The 18,171-nt window shown below is 53.0% G+C and overlaps 1 protein-coding gene across 3 annotated transcripts in view; it reads right to left on the bottom strand.

Moving 5' to 3' along the window:
• Nucleotides 1–818: 818 nt before the first annotated feature.
• The window catches only part of Ano10 (anoctamin 10), an 88,168-nt gene continuing 70,815 nt past the window's right edge, over nt 819–18,171 (bottom strand). For all 3 annotated transcript variants that reach the window (XM_060385014.1, XM_060385016.1, XM_060385015.1), the window contains one exon: nt 819–1,324. In XM_060385014.1, the coding sequence (XP_060240997.1) occupies nt 1,259–1,324 (66 nt within the window). In that variant the 3' untranslated portion in view covers nt 819–1,258. The remainder of the gene's footprint in view (nt 1,325–18,171) is intronic.

Genomic DNA, 18,171 nt, shown 5'->3' with positions numbered 1-18,171 from the left:
CTGTGCTGTGCAAAGGGCTGCTGTGGGCAGCACTCAAGCCACTCTGAGTCGGGAACAAACACACAGGCCCAGTTACAGCTTCTCCGAGCAGTGCCTGGCGTGCCCGGCCTGTCCCTGCATCCTCTGTGGTCACAGCCCCAGGGGAGCACCCTGTTCCCTCTGGTGACAGCAGCGGGGCATGCGGAAAGGCAGCAGCTGGGCCCACGTGCGGGAGAAAGGCCGACAGTCTCAGGCTGGGTACCAGGCGCTGCTGACTGACAACCACCATGTTCCTGTGACTCCTAGCCCCGGCTCCGTGGCAGACCAGGAGCCCAGACAAAGAATCCCATTTGAATTCCTTCCTTTCCCAGAACACCCAAGAACCAAGACTTTAAAGGCAGATCTTGGGGTCTCGGGGCTTGGGTCTTCTTCATGGCTTCCATATACTGGCTCTTCATCATGAGCCTGATCTCCAAAGTTCCTTCAGGAACCTGATAGCCACTGCATAACCAGGCCTGCAAGGGTCTCCTCCCAAGTAAGGGTGAGGACAGAGGTCAGAGCAGGGCTTGTAAACCACGCGACGGCAAGCCTGCTTCTCTGGGTAAGGTGGGCTGTGGGTGCAGCCCATTGAGCTCCTGCTGGGGGCATGGCAGCCCACTGGCAGGACCACCTCCCGAGGCAGGCCTCCCTCAGGTATGGGCAGCCACTTGGTCCCAGGAAACCTGGGCGTGGCTAAGAGCTTTGCGCTTCGCTTACCCTGGGTCCCGTCTCATAGCACACACCTCACCACTGAGCCCTGGAGGCGGCTGGAGCACTCACACTCCGGGAGGAAGCAGGAGTCAGAGCAGAGGGGCTGCCTTTAATAGCTCAGTTACACAGTGTCTGCCCACACACGGCCACACAGAACCCAACCCGGGAATTCGGGTGTGGGAGCTCCCACCCCACGGCCCTAGCATGGCTCCTGCGAAGGGTTTAGAGGGCACAGACCCTGAGCCACCCCCCATCATGGGCACCCACTGTGAACGGCGTGTGAAAAGCTGGTGAAGCCTTGGGGTTGAAGTTCAGGGCAGCAGAGGCAGCTGGAGGGTGTTCCGGTCCAGGGGCACCTGGTGATGAGGGGCACCGGGGAGCTACCAACAGTCCCTGGCTCTTCCCCACAGAGCTGGTAAGTTTGCCTGCCGAGTCTCGGCCACTTCACACAGCCAAGCATCTGGCCCGGACGCCGGCTGCCCCTCCCTGCGCAGCTGTTCTCACAGGCTGGGGACCGGGCAGCCAGCACTCAGGTAGCTTCCTTCCCGTCTTCCTGGGACTCCTCCTTCAGGCTTTCAGCCACCAGCTTCATTTGCTGTGGAGAGAACAGGACACCAGCTGAGCCGGCAGGGCCAAGGGGTGGCACGGGCATGGCAGAGGCTCCGTTCTGCAGACACCCAGGTGAGGACTGGCACCCAAGAAGGAGATGTCCTGAGGCCACTGCCCACTGCCCACTTCCTGAATCCCTCCCCCAGCTTGGCAAGAGTGGCCGTTGGAGGTAGAGACAGCGCGGTGAGCACAGACAGCAAGGCCTGACAAGCTTCTGGCTTTCCCCTGGACGGAGTGGGATGACAGGGCTAGGAAAGACACGCCAAAGTCTTTCCTCTGTCCCCAGGAGCGGAGTGACTGCAAAGTTCAGCCTGGTGAGCACAGCACCCAGTCTGTGTAGGTGTGCCCAGGTGGCAGGCAGCTGTGCCCTCTTTCTCAGCTACTGCCTTCCATAGGGCCCACACCCCTGGGGAGTAGCTGGAGAAGAGCCACGCGCCCCTGCCTCCCCCGCCCTGCAGCTCCCGCCCCCTCTCCTGCAGCGGGAGAGCACACCTCCCCTGCCCTGCGCCACACCCACTCTGGAAGGCTGCTGAAGGCAGAGGTTCTGACAGCAGCCATGTACCTCTGAAAAATCACTCTTCAAGTGTGAGCAGCACTGGCCTGCATGCACCAGGCTGTCCCCACCAGGGCTTGTGTCACATGAGCACAAGGACCCTTCCCAAGGCCATGACCGTTGACAGGTGTGGGTGTGATGAATCGCAGTCTGCTGTTCCTCACAGCCATTTTCTTCCACATGACTAGGGGATGGCTGTGGATGCTAGCCCTGCTCTGCATCTTCAGAGAGACAGGGAGGCCATTAATGGGGGAGTGATGGGTAGAGGTAGGTGAGCAGCTGACCAGTGCAGGGCCTGGGGCACTGGGCCGACACTGGAGCTAAGGCTGGCTCAGCTCTCCCTACCCAGGCCTCACAGCTGCGCTGTGATTCCCCGCAGAATGACAGAGTTGGTCTGAATTAGTCCACAAACCTGCAGAAACAAGCCCCAGCATCTGGCACAGCTTCTCCAAGGGGAGGCCCACCAGACCACTGACGGGAGGTTCATTGGGAGCCTCTGAGGGCCCTGTGAGGTGCCAGCTACACCTTCACATGCAGCCACCCTGGGAGCCTCGTGTGCGACAGGACACACAGCAACAGGACACACAGGAGCCCATAGCTCCCCCAGGGGAGGCTCTTCCAGGATGCAGCCCAAGGCAAATGGGATTTCTTCTCTGGGTGACCACACGTAAGTGGCCATTGTCCCTATTTGACTTTGCTATTGGAGAGGAGTATCCCTGAGTGGCCACAGTCACTCCCTAAGGCCGACGAGGTTCTGCCAGGCGGGTTCTCCTGCAGCCTGCCTGGGCCACAGGGCCATGCTGCTCTGCCGTGGCAGGTAAGGGAGGTCAGGTGTCACAGGAGGTCCGGCCTCTGCTTGCCCTGTGCCTCCCTCTGTGGCTGGTCCTTCAGGACGGTCTCTCTTAATTAGGTCCTGCCAGAAGGCCCCAGGGCTCCCAGCTCTTCAGGTTCTCTTCAGTAACGCTGGCCTTGGTGTGTGAGTAGGGGTGAGGGCAGGGAGCAAAGTCACACCTTTAAATGTAACTGGACTCTTTGGGAACCCTGACATTAAAACCTGCATAACTGTCAGGCAGAATAAGATAACAGAGCTGGCCTTCCCCTAGAAAGTAGGAACAGAGTGGAGGGGAATGGAATCTCTTTAAACTGGTGACTCATTCATATACTCATACGTCAAATGGTCCTTTAAGAGTGCAGGAGGCTTCCTATGCCCACACTCAGCCTGGGAAGATGTGTGGTCGGCCCCTTCCTTGTGGGGAACTATGGAACAGTCTTCTGAGCCTGTTTCCCCAGACCTGGGATGGCTGCAGTGGATCCTGCTGACCTCAGCGCTGCAGGCCTCCCTGACACCCTCAGACCTTCCGGGCCCTGGGACAGAAGCATGTGGAAACTGCTTCCTGGTCACAGCTACTGCACGGCTGAAAATCTCCCAGCACCTCCCCAGCCCCAGCCACCAGTGTGAAGAAGTGTGAGCTGCCTGGACTGGAGGCTGTGTTTAGCAAAGGAACACGCTCAAGGCCACCAGGCCTCCACCCTCTGGAGCATACAGGCCTTTGGCTGGGTGGGCGTTGGTGAAGAGCAGACACTGAAGGACATCCTCAAGGCGGTCTGTCCCCCAACCCCCAGGCTTCCGAGGAGCAGGGGCACTGGCCTGGGATAGAGTAATCCAATTGTCACTGACATAATTGATCTGGGGCACAGCCCAGACAGTAGAACTTCTGGACACTCCCTGAGCTGAGGTAGAGAGCCGAGCCTCTGAGAGAGGGTGACAGGAGCAAGGGCCTCCTCCGCCCGCCCTGCCACCTGGCACGGTGGCATCTCCAGGGGAGCATCTTCTCAGTCTGGGATAGCTGGCTAAACCTCTGAGAGCGGTAAACTGACGGAGACTGGGGAGAGACGCGGCCAGCGGTGCCTGGCTCCCACGTTTCCGTCAGGCCACCTAGCCTGTGGCCTCTGTCCTTAATGTACACCTGACCCTTTCAGGGACCTCAGTGCAGCTCATCCGTCTCTTGCAGCCATGTCAGAAAATGTGCTCGGCTTGTGGTTGGAGACCTAAAGCCCCCTGGACACCTGGCAGTCTCATGAGGACTTGGCATCTGGGCTGAGGCTCAGCTGCTGCTGTGGACCAAACCCAGAGCCTTGCCTTTGACAGACAGATGTTTGTCCACTAAGCTAAGGCCCCAGCCCCAGAGAGGCTTCCAAAGTCAGCAGCAAAAGATGGAAACTGTCCTGGGAAAGTAAGTTAGCAGCTGCTTAACTACCTGCACCTACAGCAAGAGGGAGCTGGTGAACAGAGGTGCTCTGATGCCAGGGACCAAAGACTCAGGAGGGCAGGACCTGGCAGCAGACAGCAGCTTCCAGAGCGTGCCAGAGAGCAGCAGTGTGGCCCACTATCCAGATGTGCCAGAGAGCAGCAGTGTGGCCCACTATCCAGATGTGCCAGAGAGCAGCAGTATGGCCCACTATCCAGATGTGCCAGAGAGCAGCAGTGTGGCCCACTCCAGATGTGCCAGAGAGCAGCAGTGTGGCCCACTATCCAGATGTGCCAGAGAGCAGCAGTGTGGCCCACTCCAGATGTGCCAGAGAGCAGCAGTGTGGCCCACTCCAGATGTGCCAGAGAGCAGCAGTGTGGCCCACTATCCAGATGTGCCAGAGAGTAGCAGTGGGGCTCACTATCTAGATGTGAAAGCCAGGAAGACAATGAGTCCATAAGCCACCTTTAGGAAACTTTCTGTCATGGTGAGCCAAGCAAAGGCTCTGGGGTGCACTGGAACAGCTTCCCAACACAACCCTGCTTTGGGGGCTCCCCCTTCTTAGAGGAGCGGGGTGCAGTGAAGTAAGCTTGTGCATAAAGGCACAGGGCAGCTTCATCCTTGAGGAGAAAGTGACCTTTTCGCAGCCTGTGCATCCAAGGTTTGGCTGCAGGGTTCACAGAGCATGGGGCTGGGGGAGGAGCGGACCGCCTGGCCCTGACCTGCAGGCTGCTCAGTCAGCACCAAGTTCCTTTGGAGACGCCACTCGGAATCAAAACTACAGCTTCGTTGAAATGAGTCACAGGTCACCATGCCAGCCTGGGTGCTGCCTGGGTGCCTATTGGCCCCAGAGGAGCTGTGAGAGGTGGCAGAGCAGCTGTCTGGGCTTATCCCTGCTTCTGACCATATCCCAAAGGCTCAGTGATTTCTTCTTAATCAGATAACACAATGGCAATAATTTACTATTCTAGATGAGACATCATAGACCACCTTTGCCCACCCGAGAGAACACGAGTGTTCTGATTTTCTTATGCCACAATCACCCAGTGAAATTAGGTGATGCTAGGATCACCAAATGATGTGCGACTAAAATAAAGTACTATAAATTCAGAAAGATCGGGAGCTAGGACTAAAATGAGAGGAGGAGCAGTGTTGGGCAGTGATTCACAGGCCTCTAAAGACCCCAAGCTCTACAGAAGCTCTCCCAAGTATACTTCTAAATGCTATTTATTAGCTGGGTGTGGGGGTGCACACCTTTAGTCCCAGCACTTGGGAGGCAGAGGACCTCTGTGGGTTCAAGGCCAGCCTGGTCTACAAAGTGAGTCCAGGATAACCAAGGGTTACCCAGAGAAACCCTGTCTCTAAAAACAAAAACAAAAACAAAAAACCCAACAAACAAAAAGCTATTTATCCTCTCTAGTGTCTATCATTCATTTAAACAATGGTTTAATTTTAGCTTTTCATATGTGGTGCAATGCGCTTTGATCACACTCACCCCCTTCATCTTGCACAACTTCCTTCAGCAGGAGTGATCGCCCTAGCACCTTTAATAACTACCTGGAGTGCAACAGAGGGGAAGGGGGCCTTTGTGCCTGGGCCTGAGCTAGTGGGAGCACAGAGAGCAAAGCTCAGCTTAGCAGGAGCCAGGCAGCTGAAGAGGAGTCACCCGGAAGTGGTGGCACTTGTCTCTAATCCCAGTTCAAGAGGAAGGAAGGAAGGAAGGAAGGAAGGAAGGAAGGAAGGAAGGAAGGAAGGAAGGAAGGAAGGAAGGAAGGAGAGCAAACAGCCAGGCAAGAGGAGGAGGGTGCACCAGTGCAGCCGGGAGTCGGGTTTCTGAGGGAGAGGCTGTGCAGACCTTGAGAGGAAGATGGTGAAGGAGGGGAAGGGGCCCAGGCCAGTTGCCAGGCCTCCCCTGCCCTCGCTGCAGCCTGGCTGCTGAGTCTGTTGAACTTGTCTACATGCCACTCTGCTAGAGTCCCTTTCCTTTCCGTCCAGGTTTCTCTCTCCTCATCTTCTCTCCTCACCTCCCTTCTCTCTGCTCAGAGTCCCTTTCCTTTCCGTCCAGGTTTCTCTCTCCTCACCTCCCTTCTCTTCTTTCACTCATACTTTTGTGACTAATGAAAAAATTCAAGTGACATACTTGGTTCCTCCCGACTGACTTAACCTGCTCTGGCCTTCCCACTGGGGCCTGTCCACTCTCCCCCTTCACTCTGCCTCAGCACCCCAAAGTCGCCCTCTCCTGTTCTTGTTGGGGGTGCCCTGTTATTATGTCTTCAGTTTCAGGGTTTCCCCACTGTGGGCGTGCTCCCGACCCCTGCAACTCCTGACTTGTCCAGCTTGTGCAGACTGCCGCGTCGTGCTGCTTGCTGTGTGAGCGCCCACACTTCACCAGCCGCACAGCTGGCGCCTTCTCGGTCTCCCCAGTTAGGACACGAATGATGTGTCATGAGACCCCGATAACAGTGCTTAAGCATGGGCCTTCTCTGTTCCCTTTCCTCTCTGTCTTGGAGATGGGCATAGTATGTGATGCCTGGAGTAGTGGCAGCCACCTTGAGACCACCATGAGTGAGAATGCCACAGATGGCTGGATGGGAAAGCCGGAAAAGCCTGCTGAGGTCATAAGTGATTGCTCAGTTGCTCCCCAACCCTGGGAGGTCAGTATGTGGACTTGTTTCCAGTCAAATTCACGTAATGATCTTGACTCTCTCTGTGGAAGCCACCCAGAGCTATTCCACACTGCGAAAGCCCTCACATCTCTCATTCTGGAAATTACTGGGTACCCTCTCTACTGAGCCTGTGGGCACAATCCCACTGGGTGGGAAGGCCTGTCTGGGTACTGTGCTGACCCTGTCCACACCAGAACTTGAAACTTGAAAGCTGTCAGTTACACTGCCAGTTTTTAACAAGTCTTCCTGGGGATGATACTTTCCACTCACTAGTTTTAAGTTTGGTTTAAAAACCTAAATTGTGTTTGTCACCCATTCCATGGAACTGTTTTTCTAGGTCTTGACTTTGACAAAGAGGTCTCCTGGTCCCCTCTCCTGAAGTGCTAACTGCTTCGGGTCCTCACTAGTGAGCTAGCTGCCCTGGGTGCCAGTGGTCCTGTACACCTTCCCTGGCCCCCATCAGGGTCCACAGGCTGGAGCCCTTTCCCCATCTTTGTTTCCATGGCAAGGAGATGAAGCTCAGCACGCTCCTCGCTCTGTCCTGCCTGAGGCTGGACCCCGGCACAGACTTTGGAGTACACTTCATTTGCGCAGGAAGGGGGGCTGCTCGAGTCCTTGGGTAGTCTGGCAGACTGGCCTCAGCTCTGGACATCCCTGTCTAGGATTCACTTCCCCCTGGGCCTTTCTTGGAAGCCTGCTCTAGTCTCTGCCTCTGCTCATCCCAGCTTCCCCCAGCCGTGGTCCTCTGTCCTCCTGCTCATCCACAGACTTCCCCCAGCTGTGGTCCTCTGCCCTTCTGCTCAACCTCCCTTGTTCCCCGGCAGCTTCCCTCACAGCAGTGCTGGCGTTTTCTCTTTCCCTGTTAGAATTCTTCATAGACCTCTTGACCCTCAGTCTCTTCTGGATGTTTGTTTTCCGATTTCCTCTCTGAGCTTTTTCCATCTCGCAGAGGAATACGCGATCCTCTCAAAACAGCTAGAGGCCACGTACTCCCATCTACCAAGAGTGGCTGGAATGTACGGGAAACAAGGACAGCCAACCACGCCCTTGCACTTCCCCCCTTTATCATTTCCTGCAGAAAGATCACACTTCCCAGCTTTCCTTGTGGACCATGGAAGTCATTTCCACTCCTGTAAGAGGCCATCTTTCCCTGTAGTCATTTCCACTCCTGTAAGAGGCCATCTTTCCCTGTAGTCATTTCCACTCCTGTAAGAGGCCATCTTTCCCTGTAGTCATTTCCACTCCTGTAAGAGGCCATCTTTCCCTGTAGTCATTTCCACTCCTGTAAGAGGCCATCTTTCCCTGTAGTCATGTCCACTCCTGTAAGAGGCCATCTTTCCCTGTAGTCATGTCCACTCCTGTAAGAGGCCATCTTTCCCTGTAGTCATGTCCACTCCTGTAAGAGGCCATCTTTCCCTGTAGTCATGTCCACTCCTGTAAGAGGCCATCTTTCCCTGTAGTCATTCCCACTCCTGTAAGAGGCCATCTTTCCCTGTAGTCATGTCCACTCCATCTTTCCCTGTAGTCATGTCCACTCCTGTAAGAGGCCATCTTTCCCTGTAGTCATTTCCACTCCTGTAAGAGGCCATCTTTCCCTGTAGTCATTTCCACTCCTGTAAGAGGCCATCTTTCCCTGTAGTCATTTCCACTCCTGTAAGAGGCCATCTTTCCCTGTAGTCATGTCCACTCCTGTAAGAGGCCATCTTTCCCTGTAGTCATGTCCACTCCTGTAAGAGGCCATCTTTCCCTGTAGTCATGTCCACTCCTGTAAGAGGCCATCTTTCCCTGTAGTCATGTCCACTCCTGTAAGAGGCCATCTTTCCCTGTAGTCATTCCCACTCCTGTAAGAGGCCATCTTTCCCTGTAGTCATGTCCACTCCATCTTTCCCTGTAGTCATGTCCACTCCTGTAAGAGGCCATCTTTCCCTGTAGTCATGTCCACTCCTGTAAGAGGCCATCTTTCCCTGTAGTCATGTCCACTCCTGTAAGAGGCCATCTTTCCCTGTAGTCATGTCCACTCCTGTAAGAGGCCATCTTTCCCTGTAGTCATGTCCACTCCTGTAAGAGGCCATCTTTCCCTGTAGTCATGTCCACTCCTGTAAGAGGCCATCTTTCCCTGTAGTCATGTCCACTCCTGTAAGAGGCCATCTTTCCCTGTAGTCATTCCCACTCCTGTAAGAGGCCATCTTTCCCTGTAGTCATTCCCACTCCTGTAAGAGGCCATCTTTCCCTGTAGTCATGTCCACTCCATCTTTCCCTGTAGTCATGTCCACTCCTGTAAGAGGCCATCTTTCCCTGTAGTCATGTCCACTCCTGTAAGAGGCCATCTTTCCCTGTAGTCATGTCCACTCCTGTAAGAGGCCATCTTTCCCTGTAGTCATGTCCACTCCTGTAAGAGGCCATCTTTCCCTGTAGTCATGTCCACTCCTGTAAGAGGCCATCTTTCCCTGTAGTCATGTCCACTCCTGTAAGAGGCCATCTTTCCCTGTAGTCATTTCCACTCCTGTAAGAGGCCATCTTTCCCTGTAGTCATTTCCACTCCTGTAAGAGGCCATCTTTCCCTGTAGTCATGTCCACTCCTGTAAGAGGCCATCTTTCCCTGTAGTCATGTCCACTCCTGTAAGAGGCCATCTTTCCCTGTAGTCATGTCCACTCCTGTAAGAGGCCATCTTTCCCTGTAGTCATGTCCACTCCATCTTTCCCTGTAGTCATGTCCACTCCTGTAAGAGGCCATCTTTCCCTGTAGTCATGTCCACTCCTGTAAGAGGCCATCTTTCCCTGTAGTCATTTCCACTCCTGTAAGAGGCCATCTTTCCCTGTAGTCATTTCCACTCCTGTAAGAGGCCATCTTTCCCTGTAGTCATGTCCACTCCATCTTTCCCTGTAGTCATGTCCACTCCTGTAAGAGGCCATCTTTCCCTGTAGTCATTTCCACTCCTGTAAGAGGCCATCTTTCCCTGTAGTCATTTCCACTCCTGTAAGAGGCCATCTTTCCCTGTAGTCATGTCCACTCCTGTAAGAGGCCATCTTTCCCTGTAGTCATGTCCACTCCATCTTTCCCTGTAGTCATGTCCACTCCATCTTTCCCTGTAGTCATGTCCACTCCATCTTTCCCTGTAGTCATGTCCACTCCTGTAAGAGGCCATCTTTCCCTGTAGTCATTTCCACTCCTGTAAGAGGCCATCTTTCCCTGTAGTCATGTCCACTCCTGTAAGAGGCCATCTTTCCCTGTAGTCATGTCCACTCCTGTAAGAGGCCATCTTTCCCTGTAGTCATGTCCACTCCTGTAAGAGGCCATCTTTCCCTGTAGTCATGTCCACTCCTGTAAGAGGCCATCTTTCCCTGTAGTCATGTCCACTCCTGTAAGAGGCCATCTTTCCCTGTAGTCATGTCCACTCCTGTAAGAGGCCATCTTTCCCTGTAGTCATGTCCACTCCTGTAAGAGGCCATCTTTCCCTGTAGTCATGTCCACTCCTGTAAGAGGCCATCTTTCCCTGTAGTCATGTCCACTCCATCTTTCCCTGTAGTCATGTCCACTCCTGTAAGAGGCCATCTTTCCCTGTAGTCATGTCCACTCCATCTTTCCCTGTAGTCATGTCCACTCCTGTAAGAGGCCATCTTTCCCTGTAGTCATGTCCACTCCTGTAAGAGGCCATCTTTCCCTGTAGTCATGTCCACTCCTGTAAGAGGCCATCTTTCCCTGTAGTCATGTCCACTCCATCTTTCCCTGTAGTCATGTCCACTCCTGTAAGAGGCCATCTTTCCCTGTAGTCATGTCCACTCCTGTAAGAGGCCATCTTTCCCTGTAGTCATGTCCACTCCTGTAAGAGGCCATCTTTCCCTGTAGTCATGTCCACTCCTGTAAGAGGCCATCTTTCCCTGTAGTCATTTCCACTCCTGTAAGAGGCCATCTTTCCCTGTAGTCATTTCCACTCCTGTAAGAGGCCATCTTTCCCTGTAGTCATTTCCACTCCTGTAAGAGGCCATCTTTCCCTGTAGTCATGTCCACTCCTGTAAGAGGCCATCTTTCCCTGTAGTCATGTCCACTCCTGTAAGAGGCCATCTTTCCCTGTAGTCATGTCCACTCCTGTAAGAGGCCATCTTTCCCTGTAGTCATGTCCACTCCTGTAAGAGGCCATCTTTCCCTGTAGTCATGTCCACTCCTGTAAGAGGCCATCTTTCCCTGTAGTCATTTCCACTCCTGTAAGAGGCCATCTTTCCCTGTAGTCATTTCCACTCCTGTAAGAGGCCATCTTTCCCTGTAGTCATGTCCACTCCATCTTTCCCTGTAGTCATGTCCACTCCTGTAAGAGGCCATCTTTCCCTGTAGTCATTTCCACTCCTGTAAGAGGCCATCTTTCCCTGTAGTCATTTCCACTCCTGTAAGAGGCCATCTTTCCCTGTAGTCATGTCCACTCCTGTAAGAGGCCATCTTTCCCTGTAGTCATGTCCACTCCATCTTTCCCTGTAGTCATGTCCACTCCATCTTTCCCTGTAGTCATGTCCACTCCATCTTTCCCTGTAGTCATGTCCACTCCTGTAAGAGGCCATCTTTCCCTGTAGTCATTTCCACTCCTGTAAGAGGCCATCTTTCCCTGTAGTCATGTCCACTCCTGTAAGAGGCCATCTTTCCCTGTAGTCATGTCCACTCCATCTTTCCCTGTAGTCATGTCCACTCCATCTTTCCCTGTAGTCATGTCCACTCCATCTTTCCCTGTAGTCATGTCCACTCCTGTAAGAGGCCATCTTTCCCTGTAGTCATGTCCACTCCTGTAAGAGGCCATCTTTCCCTGTAGTCATGTCCACTCCATCTTTCCCTGTAGTCATGTCCACTCCTGTAAGAGGCCATCTTTCCCTGTAGTCATTTCCACTCCTGTAAGAGGCCATCTTTCCCTGTAGTCATGTCCACTCCTGTAAGAGGTCATCTTTCCCTGTAGTCATTTCCACTCCTGTAAGAGGCCATCTTTCCCTGTAGTCATTTCCACTCCTGTAAGAGGCCATCTTTCCCTGTAGTCATGTCCACTCCTGTAAGAGGCCATCTTTCCCTGTAGTCATGTCCACTCCATCTTTCCCTGTAGTCATGTCCACTCCATCTTTCCCTGTAGTCATGTCCACTCCATCTTTCCCTGTAGTCATGTCCACTCCTGTAAGAGGCCATCTTTCCCTGTAGTCATTTCCACTCCTGTAAGAGGCCATCTTTCCCTGTAGTCATGTCCACTCCTGTAAGAGGCCATCTTTCCCTGTAGTCATGTCCACTCCATCTTTCCCTGTAGTCATGTCCACTCCATCTTTCCCTGTAGTCATGTCCACTCCTGTAAGAGGCCATCTTTCCCTGTAGTCATGTCCACTCCTGTAAGAGGCCATCTTTCCCTGTAGTCATGTCCACTCCTGTAAGAGGCCATCTTTCCCTGTAGTCATGTCCATTCCTGTAAGAGGCCATCTTTCCCTGTAGTCATGTCCACTCCTGTAAGAGGCCATCTTTCCCTGTAGTCATGTCCACTCCATCTTTCCCTGTAGTCATGTCCACTCCATCTTTCCCTGTAGTCATGTCCACTCCTGTAAGAGGCCATCTTTCCCTGTAGTCATGTCCACTCCTGTAAGAGGCCATCTTTCCCTGTAGTCATTTCCACTCCTGTAAGAGGCCATCTTTCCCTGTAGTCATTTCCACTCCTGTAAGAGGCCATCTTTCCCTGTAGTCATTTCCACTCCTGTAAGAGGCCATCTTTCCCTGTAGTCATGTCCACTCCTGTAAGAGGCCATCTTTCCCTGTAGTCATGTCCACTCCATCTTTCCCTGTAGTCATGTCCACTCCATCTTTCCCTGTAGTCATGTCCACTCCATCTTTCCCTGTAGTCATGTCCACTCCATCTTTCCCTGTAGTCATGTCCACTCCTGTAAGAGGCCATCTTTCCCTGTAGTCATGTCCACTCCATCTTTCCCTGTAGTCATGTCCACTCCATCTTTCCCTGTAGTCACGCATGTGTGCGCACATTCACACAGGTGACAAATGCCCCATGGCTGTGAATAAACACAGAACTGCCAAGGTCAGACCATGTCTCTCTTCCTGTCAAGAGGCCTCCAGATGCTTCCCATGTCACAAATGCTGGAGGGGATCACAGGACAAAAGTGTAGAGAGAGAGGGCTGTTCCTCCCAGCTCCTCACTACCCATATTTTCTGGCTTTCCTCTGTGAAGCTGTGGAGTATTCTCTGCTGTGCTTCTGTTCCCACCAGAGCAGAAAAGGCAATGGCGAGATAGTAGCACAGAGAGCTGGGGCAGCAGGGGCACTGAGCCCCAGAGTGGGGGCGGGAGGCTCGGGGGAGAGGTTGGGGTGCTGAGGCAGGGGTTGGGGGAATGGGGAGGAGTTGGGGTGCTGAGGCAGGGGTTGGGGGAATGGGGAGGAGTTGGGGTGCTGAGGCAGGGGTTGGGGGAATGGGGGAGGGTTGGGGTGCCAAGCTCCAAGGAAGCCTCTTGACTTGGATTCCTGAAGATTCTTGTCTCCCTCCATTTTCCCCTTCCTTATCCCTCTCTCCTTCCAACAGGGTCTTACGATGCAGCCCAGGCTAGCTTCACACCCTTGCTCCTGCCCCACCTCCCAAGGCCAGGATCCCTCTTTACTGTGGCTGTGCAGCACTCAGACAGGACTGGAGGCCCCGCCGGTCCTGAGCCTCTCTGCACGGAGTTCAGAAACCCTGTGAATCTGTCGTCTGCACGGTCCCGAGATTTGCCTTTGTTTCCTCTGGGACTTGTGTTCAGTTCACAATCCTCTGGGGATCCAGTGTGGCTGCACACTGGCTTCCTGCCGGTCGACAACCAGTCCTTCCAGAGAGGGCACTGCAGCCATCCCTGCTCAGGCGCCTGCAGGCGTGGGCCGCACTTCCCTCTCCTACCTGCCGCACCTGCAGCCTTCGCTGGGACTCTAGCACACGCTCTGAAATCAGCAGCATCTGAGCTCAGTTTTGCCCTTGAGTTTGGCTATTTTTAGGTTCTTTATTTTCCATGTCAATTTTAGAATCTAGCTCATCAGCTTCTACAAAACACAGCTGAGGCGCTGCCAAAGTTCCCATGGCAAGGCCGGGCAGTTTCCACCCCAGGGGGCTCTGCTGTTCTGCGAAAGGGCAGAAGCACGGCCTGCAATGGATGTGTGGGTCACATTCTAGACTCTCCTGAAGGGTTGGTTTCCACATACACGTCAGCATCCGTCAACAAGGCCCTGTGCCTGTTTCCCTCTCACTCCTTAGCTTGACTGAGTCTGCAGCACAGTGCCGACTTTCCTCCCGCGGCTCTCACAGCGAGGGGCCAGCAGTCACCCACTCCTTAAGGAGACCATTTACAGATGTGGCGTCGATGTCCCTTATCAGGCTGACGAGACTGTTGCTGGGCATCCCACAGGTCAGCGACGTAACATCCCAGCCTGCTGTTAAGCCTACAGCGTCTTCTGACCTGAGGCTTTAATCTTTAGAAACTAGACGCACCTTTAATCGCTCCTGTCTGTGTGACTGTGTGACACATGGAATGTAGCTCCAGCGACGGCTTTAACATCCCTTCTGGTTTATTCTGTCCTGTACTTCAGCACTGGGCCAGTTAAACTGATGAAAGTTCTCCTCCTGATTGCTCCTAGGTGTGTATTCATGCAAATTTTGTTCTGTCCTGAGATACAGTTACATGACTTGAAACACTGATGCATTGGATTTTACTTCCTGGTTTGTCAGATGGGTCAAAAGAAGGGCTCAGCCTGGAGGTACTGCCCACTCACGGGGCAGGCTTTCGGAGTCTCCTCCCATCTCCCCATGAATGCCAAGTTTTCTATTTGCTACAGAAACAACACTGCCCAACCCTAGGTGCCAGGCTTAGCCCCTCCCCTCCTGATGGCTCTTTCCCTGGTCCATTCCCTCACATGCACATACCCTTCTGGACATGAAACAGGTACTCTGGTGCTTTTTATACACTCCATTCTTCTTGGTTCTGCCTATCCTGGAATCCTCAGCAGGCTTGGCCTCCCTGACCCCTCTTCTCAAGGTCAAAACTGAAGCACTGGGCAGGTAATTTAAAGTTAACGACAAGGTCTTTACATTAAGTACTTCTGGTATTCATCCTCCTGTAAGCAAGTATCAGGGGCTGGATGCTTTGACTCTTTTGAGTAATAGCTGGCCTCTTGCTTGCTGCCCTAGCTGCCTTGAACAAAAGGACTGCTGGCCACAAGCTGGACTTCCCTTGTGTCAGCACCACCATCCTGAACATTACACAGTACCTCAAAACCACATGATGACCACAACTGAATACAGCAGCTTCTGAAGACATAGCCAGGGCCATCTCAGTTTATACCAGACATGTTGGGGCCACAATCTTCAGTGAGATCTAGTTGACTTTGCAACCATTTCTACCTGGGCCAAGTGGAAGCATTTCCCCTGGTGGCCTAGGGAGGCTCTGTTGTGAGGGGAGCTGAAGGCAGCAGCATCTGCTACTTTGCGGCATCTTCTTTTTCTCACTTTTTTACACCCCTTTTCTTCTGCCCTTTCATCCCCCTAACACTAGATGAGAGAGAAAGAGGACAGAGAGGAAAGGGAAGAGATCCCTGAATTAAGTTACCCTTAGACTACTTCCTGGTGTCGGGATTTCTGGTATCGTTTCTGTTTTGAGCATCGCTACATGGCAGGACTAACGGCACCAACAACCTACCCGCCTCTCGGGGCATCGACGGTCCCTCCATATACCCTCCGAAAAGTCCCTGGGTTCCAAATGTCACACAATCGAAGAAACTATCTGCAGCTGGTAAAATCACGTCCCCACCAGAGCACGGGGTGAATCATAGTCAGCTGCTGTGAAGCAGCCCCATGTCCCCATACCTGGGACTAAAACAAAACATATTTTTATAATATTTCTGTGTTTTTGAAGAAACCAAAATTCCAAAATTCTCACTGCAGGGCAAAGACTGTGATTGGTGCAAACACAAACTTTTATTTGCACATAAGGTGAGCCCTTGGTGCTCCCCACTCCCGTGAGTCCTCCCCTAGAAGGCTCAGTCCCCTTCCAGCAGCAGCTCTGGGCCACTGCTCCTGGGCCCCTTTCTTCTCAGCCCTACACTGTACCTTCTAGATGCTCTAGGTGGTTGGCTAACAGTGCTTTTGTTTTTCAACATTCTTAATGGATTTATGTTTTCATACATTTTCTTTTATAAACGAAGGTGGCTTCTGGAGGAGGCTCTCCTTCCCCTGCCCAGAAAGAGCTCCAACAGAGCTTCTGGAAGAGCCCAGCAGCCCAGAGAGCTCCAAGGTTCTTTAACTAAAGGTTTCTTCTAACTGAGGAACACGTGCTGCAGAAGGGGAAACAGCAGGATTAGGGCAAAGATGAGAGGTGGAAGGGCAGTCACTGCTGCTGAAGCTGCTTAAGGAGCCCAGTCTCGGTCTGCCGCGCCTGGAGGCTCTGCTCTCTTCAGCATCCCTCAGGGTGGCTTAGCCTGCCTAGCTCTTGGAAGGAACCTGTACCTGGGTGTGTATTTCCAGTATTAAGCTGGTAGCAGATCAAGAGTGTAAAAGCTAGACCAAGAGACTGTTATTCCTTTTAAAGTATCAGGATCACTTCCACAGCTCTTTCCCCCTTTCTTGGTTTTGGTTTTTGAGACAACGTCCTAGTATATAGCCCAGGCCAGCCTCATACTTGTGATTCCCCTGCCTCAGGCTTCTGAGCGCTGGATTGCAAGCCTACACTCTTGATGGAGTAAAACATCAAATCGTGAAACAAACATTAGCTCCAAAGTTTCTTATGGGTTTAAATAAATGAAGACTTAAACAATGGTGACGCTCTGTGCCATCATTTTTAGCTGCAGGCTGACCTAAGATGCTGTTCTAACCCTGAGCAGATCCAGACTCCTGTGTGGTGCCTGGACCCTCTGGCCCCGCTGGCCCCGCTGGCCCCGCTGGCCCCGCTGGCCCCGCTGGCCCCGCTGGCCCCGCTGGCCCCTCTGGACCCGCTGGGCCCGCTGGGCCCTCTGGACCCTCTGGACCCTCTGGCAAGCGGCTTCGAGGCTTTCAGGGTCCCAGTGGTGTCCCTCAAGCAGCTTTGCTACTTGGTGAACTCCAAACAAGGCACAAACTCTCAGGGTGTGGGTGTCCCAGGGAGACAGACAGGCACCCTGGGAGCATCAGGGAGTTCCCACAGTTCACAGGAGGGGAGGGGCAGTGTGGGGGGTGGCACCTCCCCCGGGGAAGTCCACAAGGGCTGGGAGTTGGTGTCCCACCATTCAAGTTGGAACCCACACACCACTGGGGTACACGAAAGGGCAGGGCTCTGGAGAAGTGGCCATCAGGACCTTCACAAAGGTTCAAGAACAGTGTTTTGCGCCAGTGACAGAGCGCTTCCCAAGTTTGTGTGAGTGACGAGGCCCTCAGTTCATAGGAGTACACACACAAAGGGAGGGGGTCCACTCTCTGTCTGTCTGTCTCTCTCTCACACACACAGTCAAGCAGACAGAGACCTGGGCAAGCCTCTCTCCTGCGTGAGGCGGCAGTAGCATGGCTGTCTTTAAATGCGAGCATCCTGGAGGCTGTGAGCAAACCTCATCAGATTCCGAGTCCAACAGCGCCTGAGCTGTGGGCTTCCTGGTCTGCAGACTACAAACAATGACCACGTACTGCTTATAATGTATTCGGGCTAAGGCATGTCGTCATAGCATGGACTGGACAGACGTCCATCCTGCTGACCACCCAGGAACTCGCTGTGTGTGACTTACAGACTCGGCTCTCCTTCAGCTCACAAGAAATTGGCAGGGCACTCCTTAGCACATTGTACTCTCTAGGCTTTTGCTCAAAGCTAGAATTTTAGCCTAAAGTACACGGTTCTCACTGCCTAATTACTGACAAATTCTTATGACACTGCTCAATTCTCAACAGCCACTTTGCCAGAGGTAATTGCCTACTTCTTTGGGACTGGAAGAAAAAAAAAAAAAACAATTTTCTTTTACTTCAAGTAGCATTGTAGTTAAGGTGAAATATCTAATTGAAGCATTCTTGAATGTGTGATATGAAAACAGAAGGAAAACTCTGGTGAAGCCATTCACCAGAACTGGCTCCATCATCACTGTGCACTGAGACCTTGGCTCAGCTCTGCGCTCAGCAGCCTGAGGACACCGGGTCCCCGTTGGGAACCACAAAACAGCCGTCACGGATCCTCTAGAAAGAGTCTGAGGAGGAACCACAGGGAAGGCCCTGGTTTATCAGGAGTAAAGGATGGTGGAAATGGGGGGGGGGGGGACTGCTGGGTGTCTGCAGTGACCTCTCCTGGGATTCCGTGGCTTCCAGGTCACTTTGCTCATAAGCTTCAAGATGAAGAAAGCTTTAAAAATTAAGTAAAAAAAACAACATTTAAGT

Source organism: Meriones unguiculatus, chromosome 6, assembly GCF_030254825.1.
Source record: "Meriones unguiculatus strain TT.TT164.6M chromosome 6, Bangor_MerUng_6.1, whole genome shotgun sequence".
NCBI lineage: Eukaryota > Metazoa > Chordata > Mammalia > Rodentia > Muridae > Meriones > Meriones unguiculatus.
This window is presented reverse-complemented; position numbering and strand designations above follow the sequence as displayed.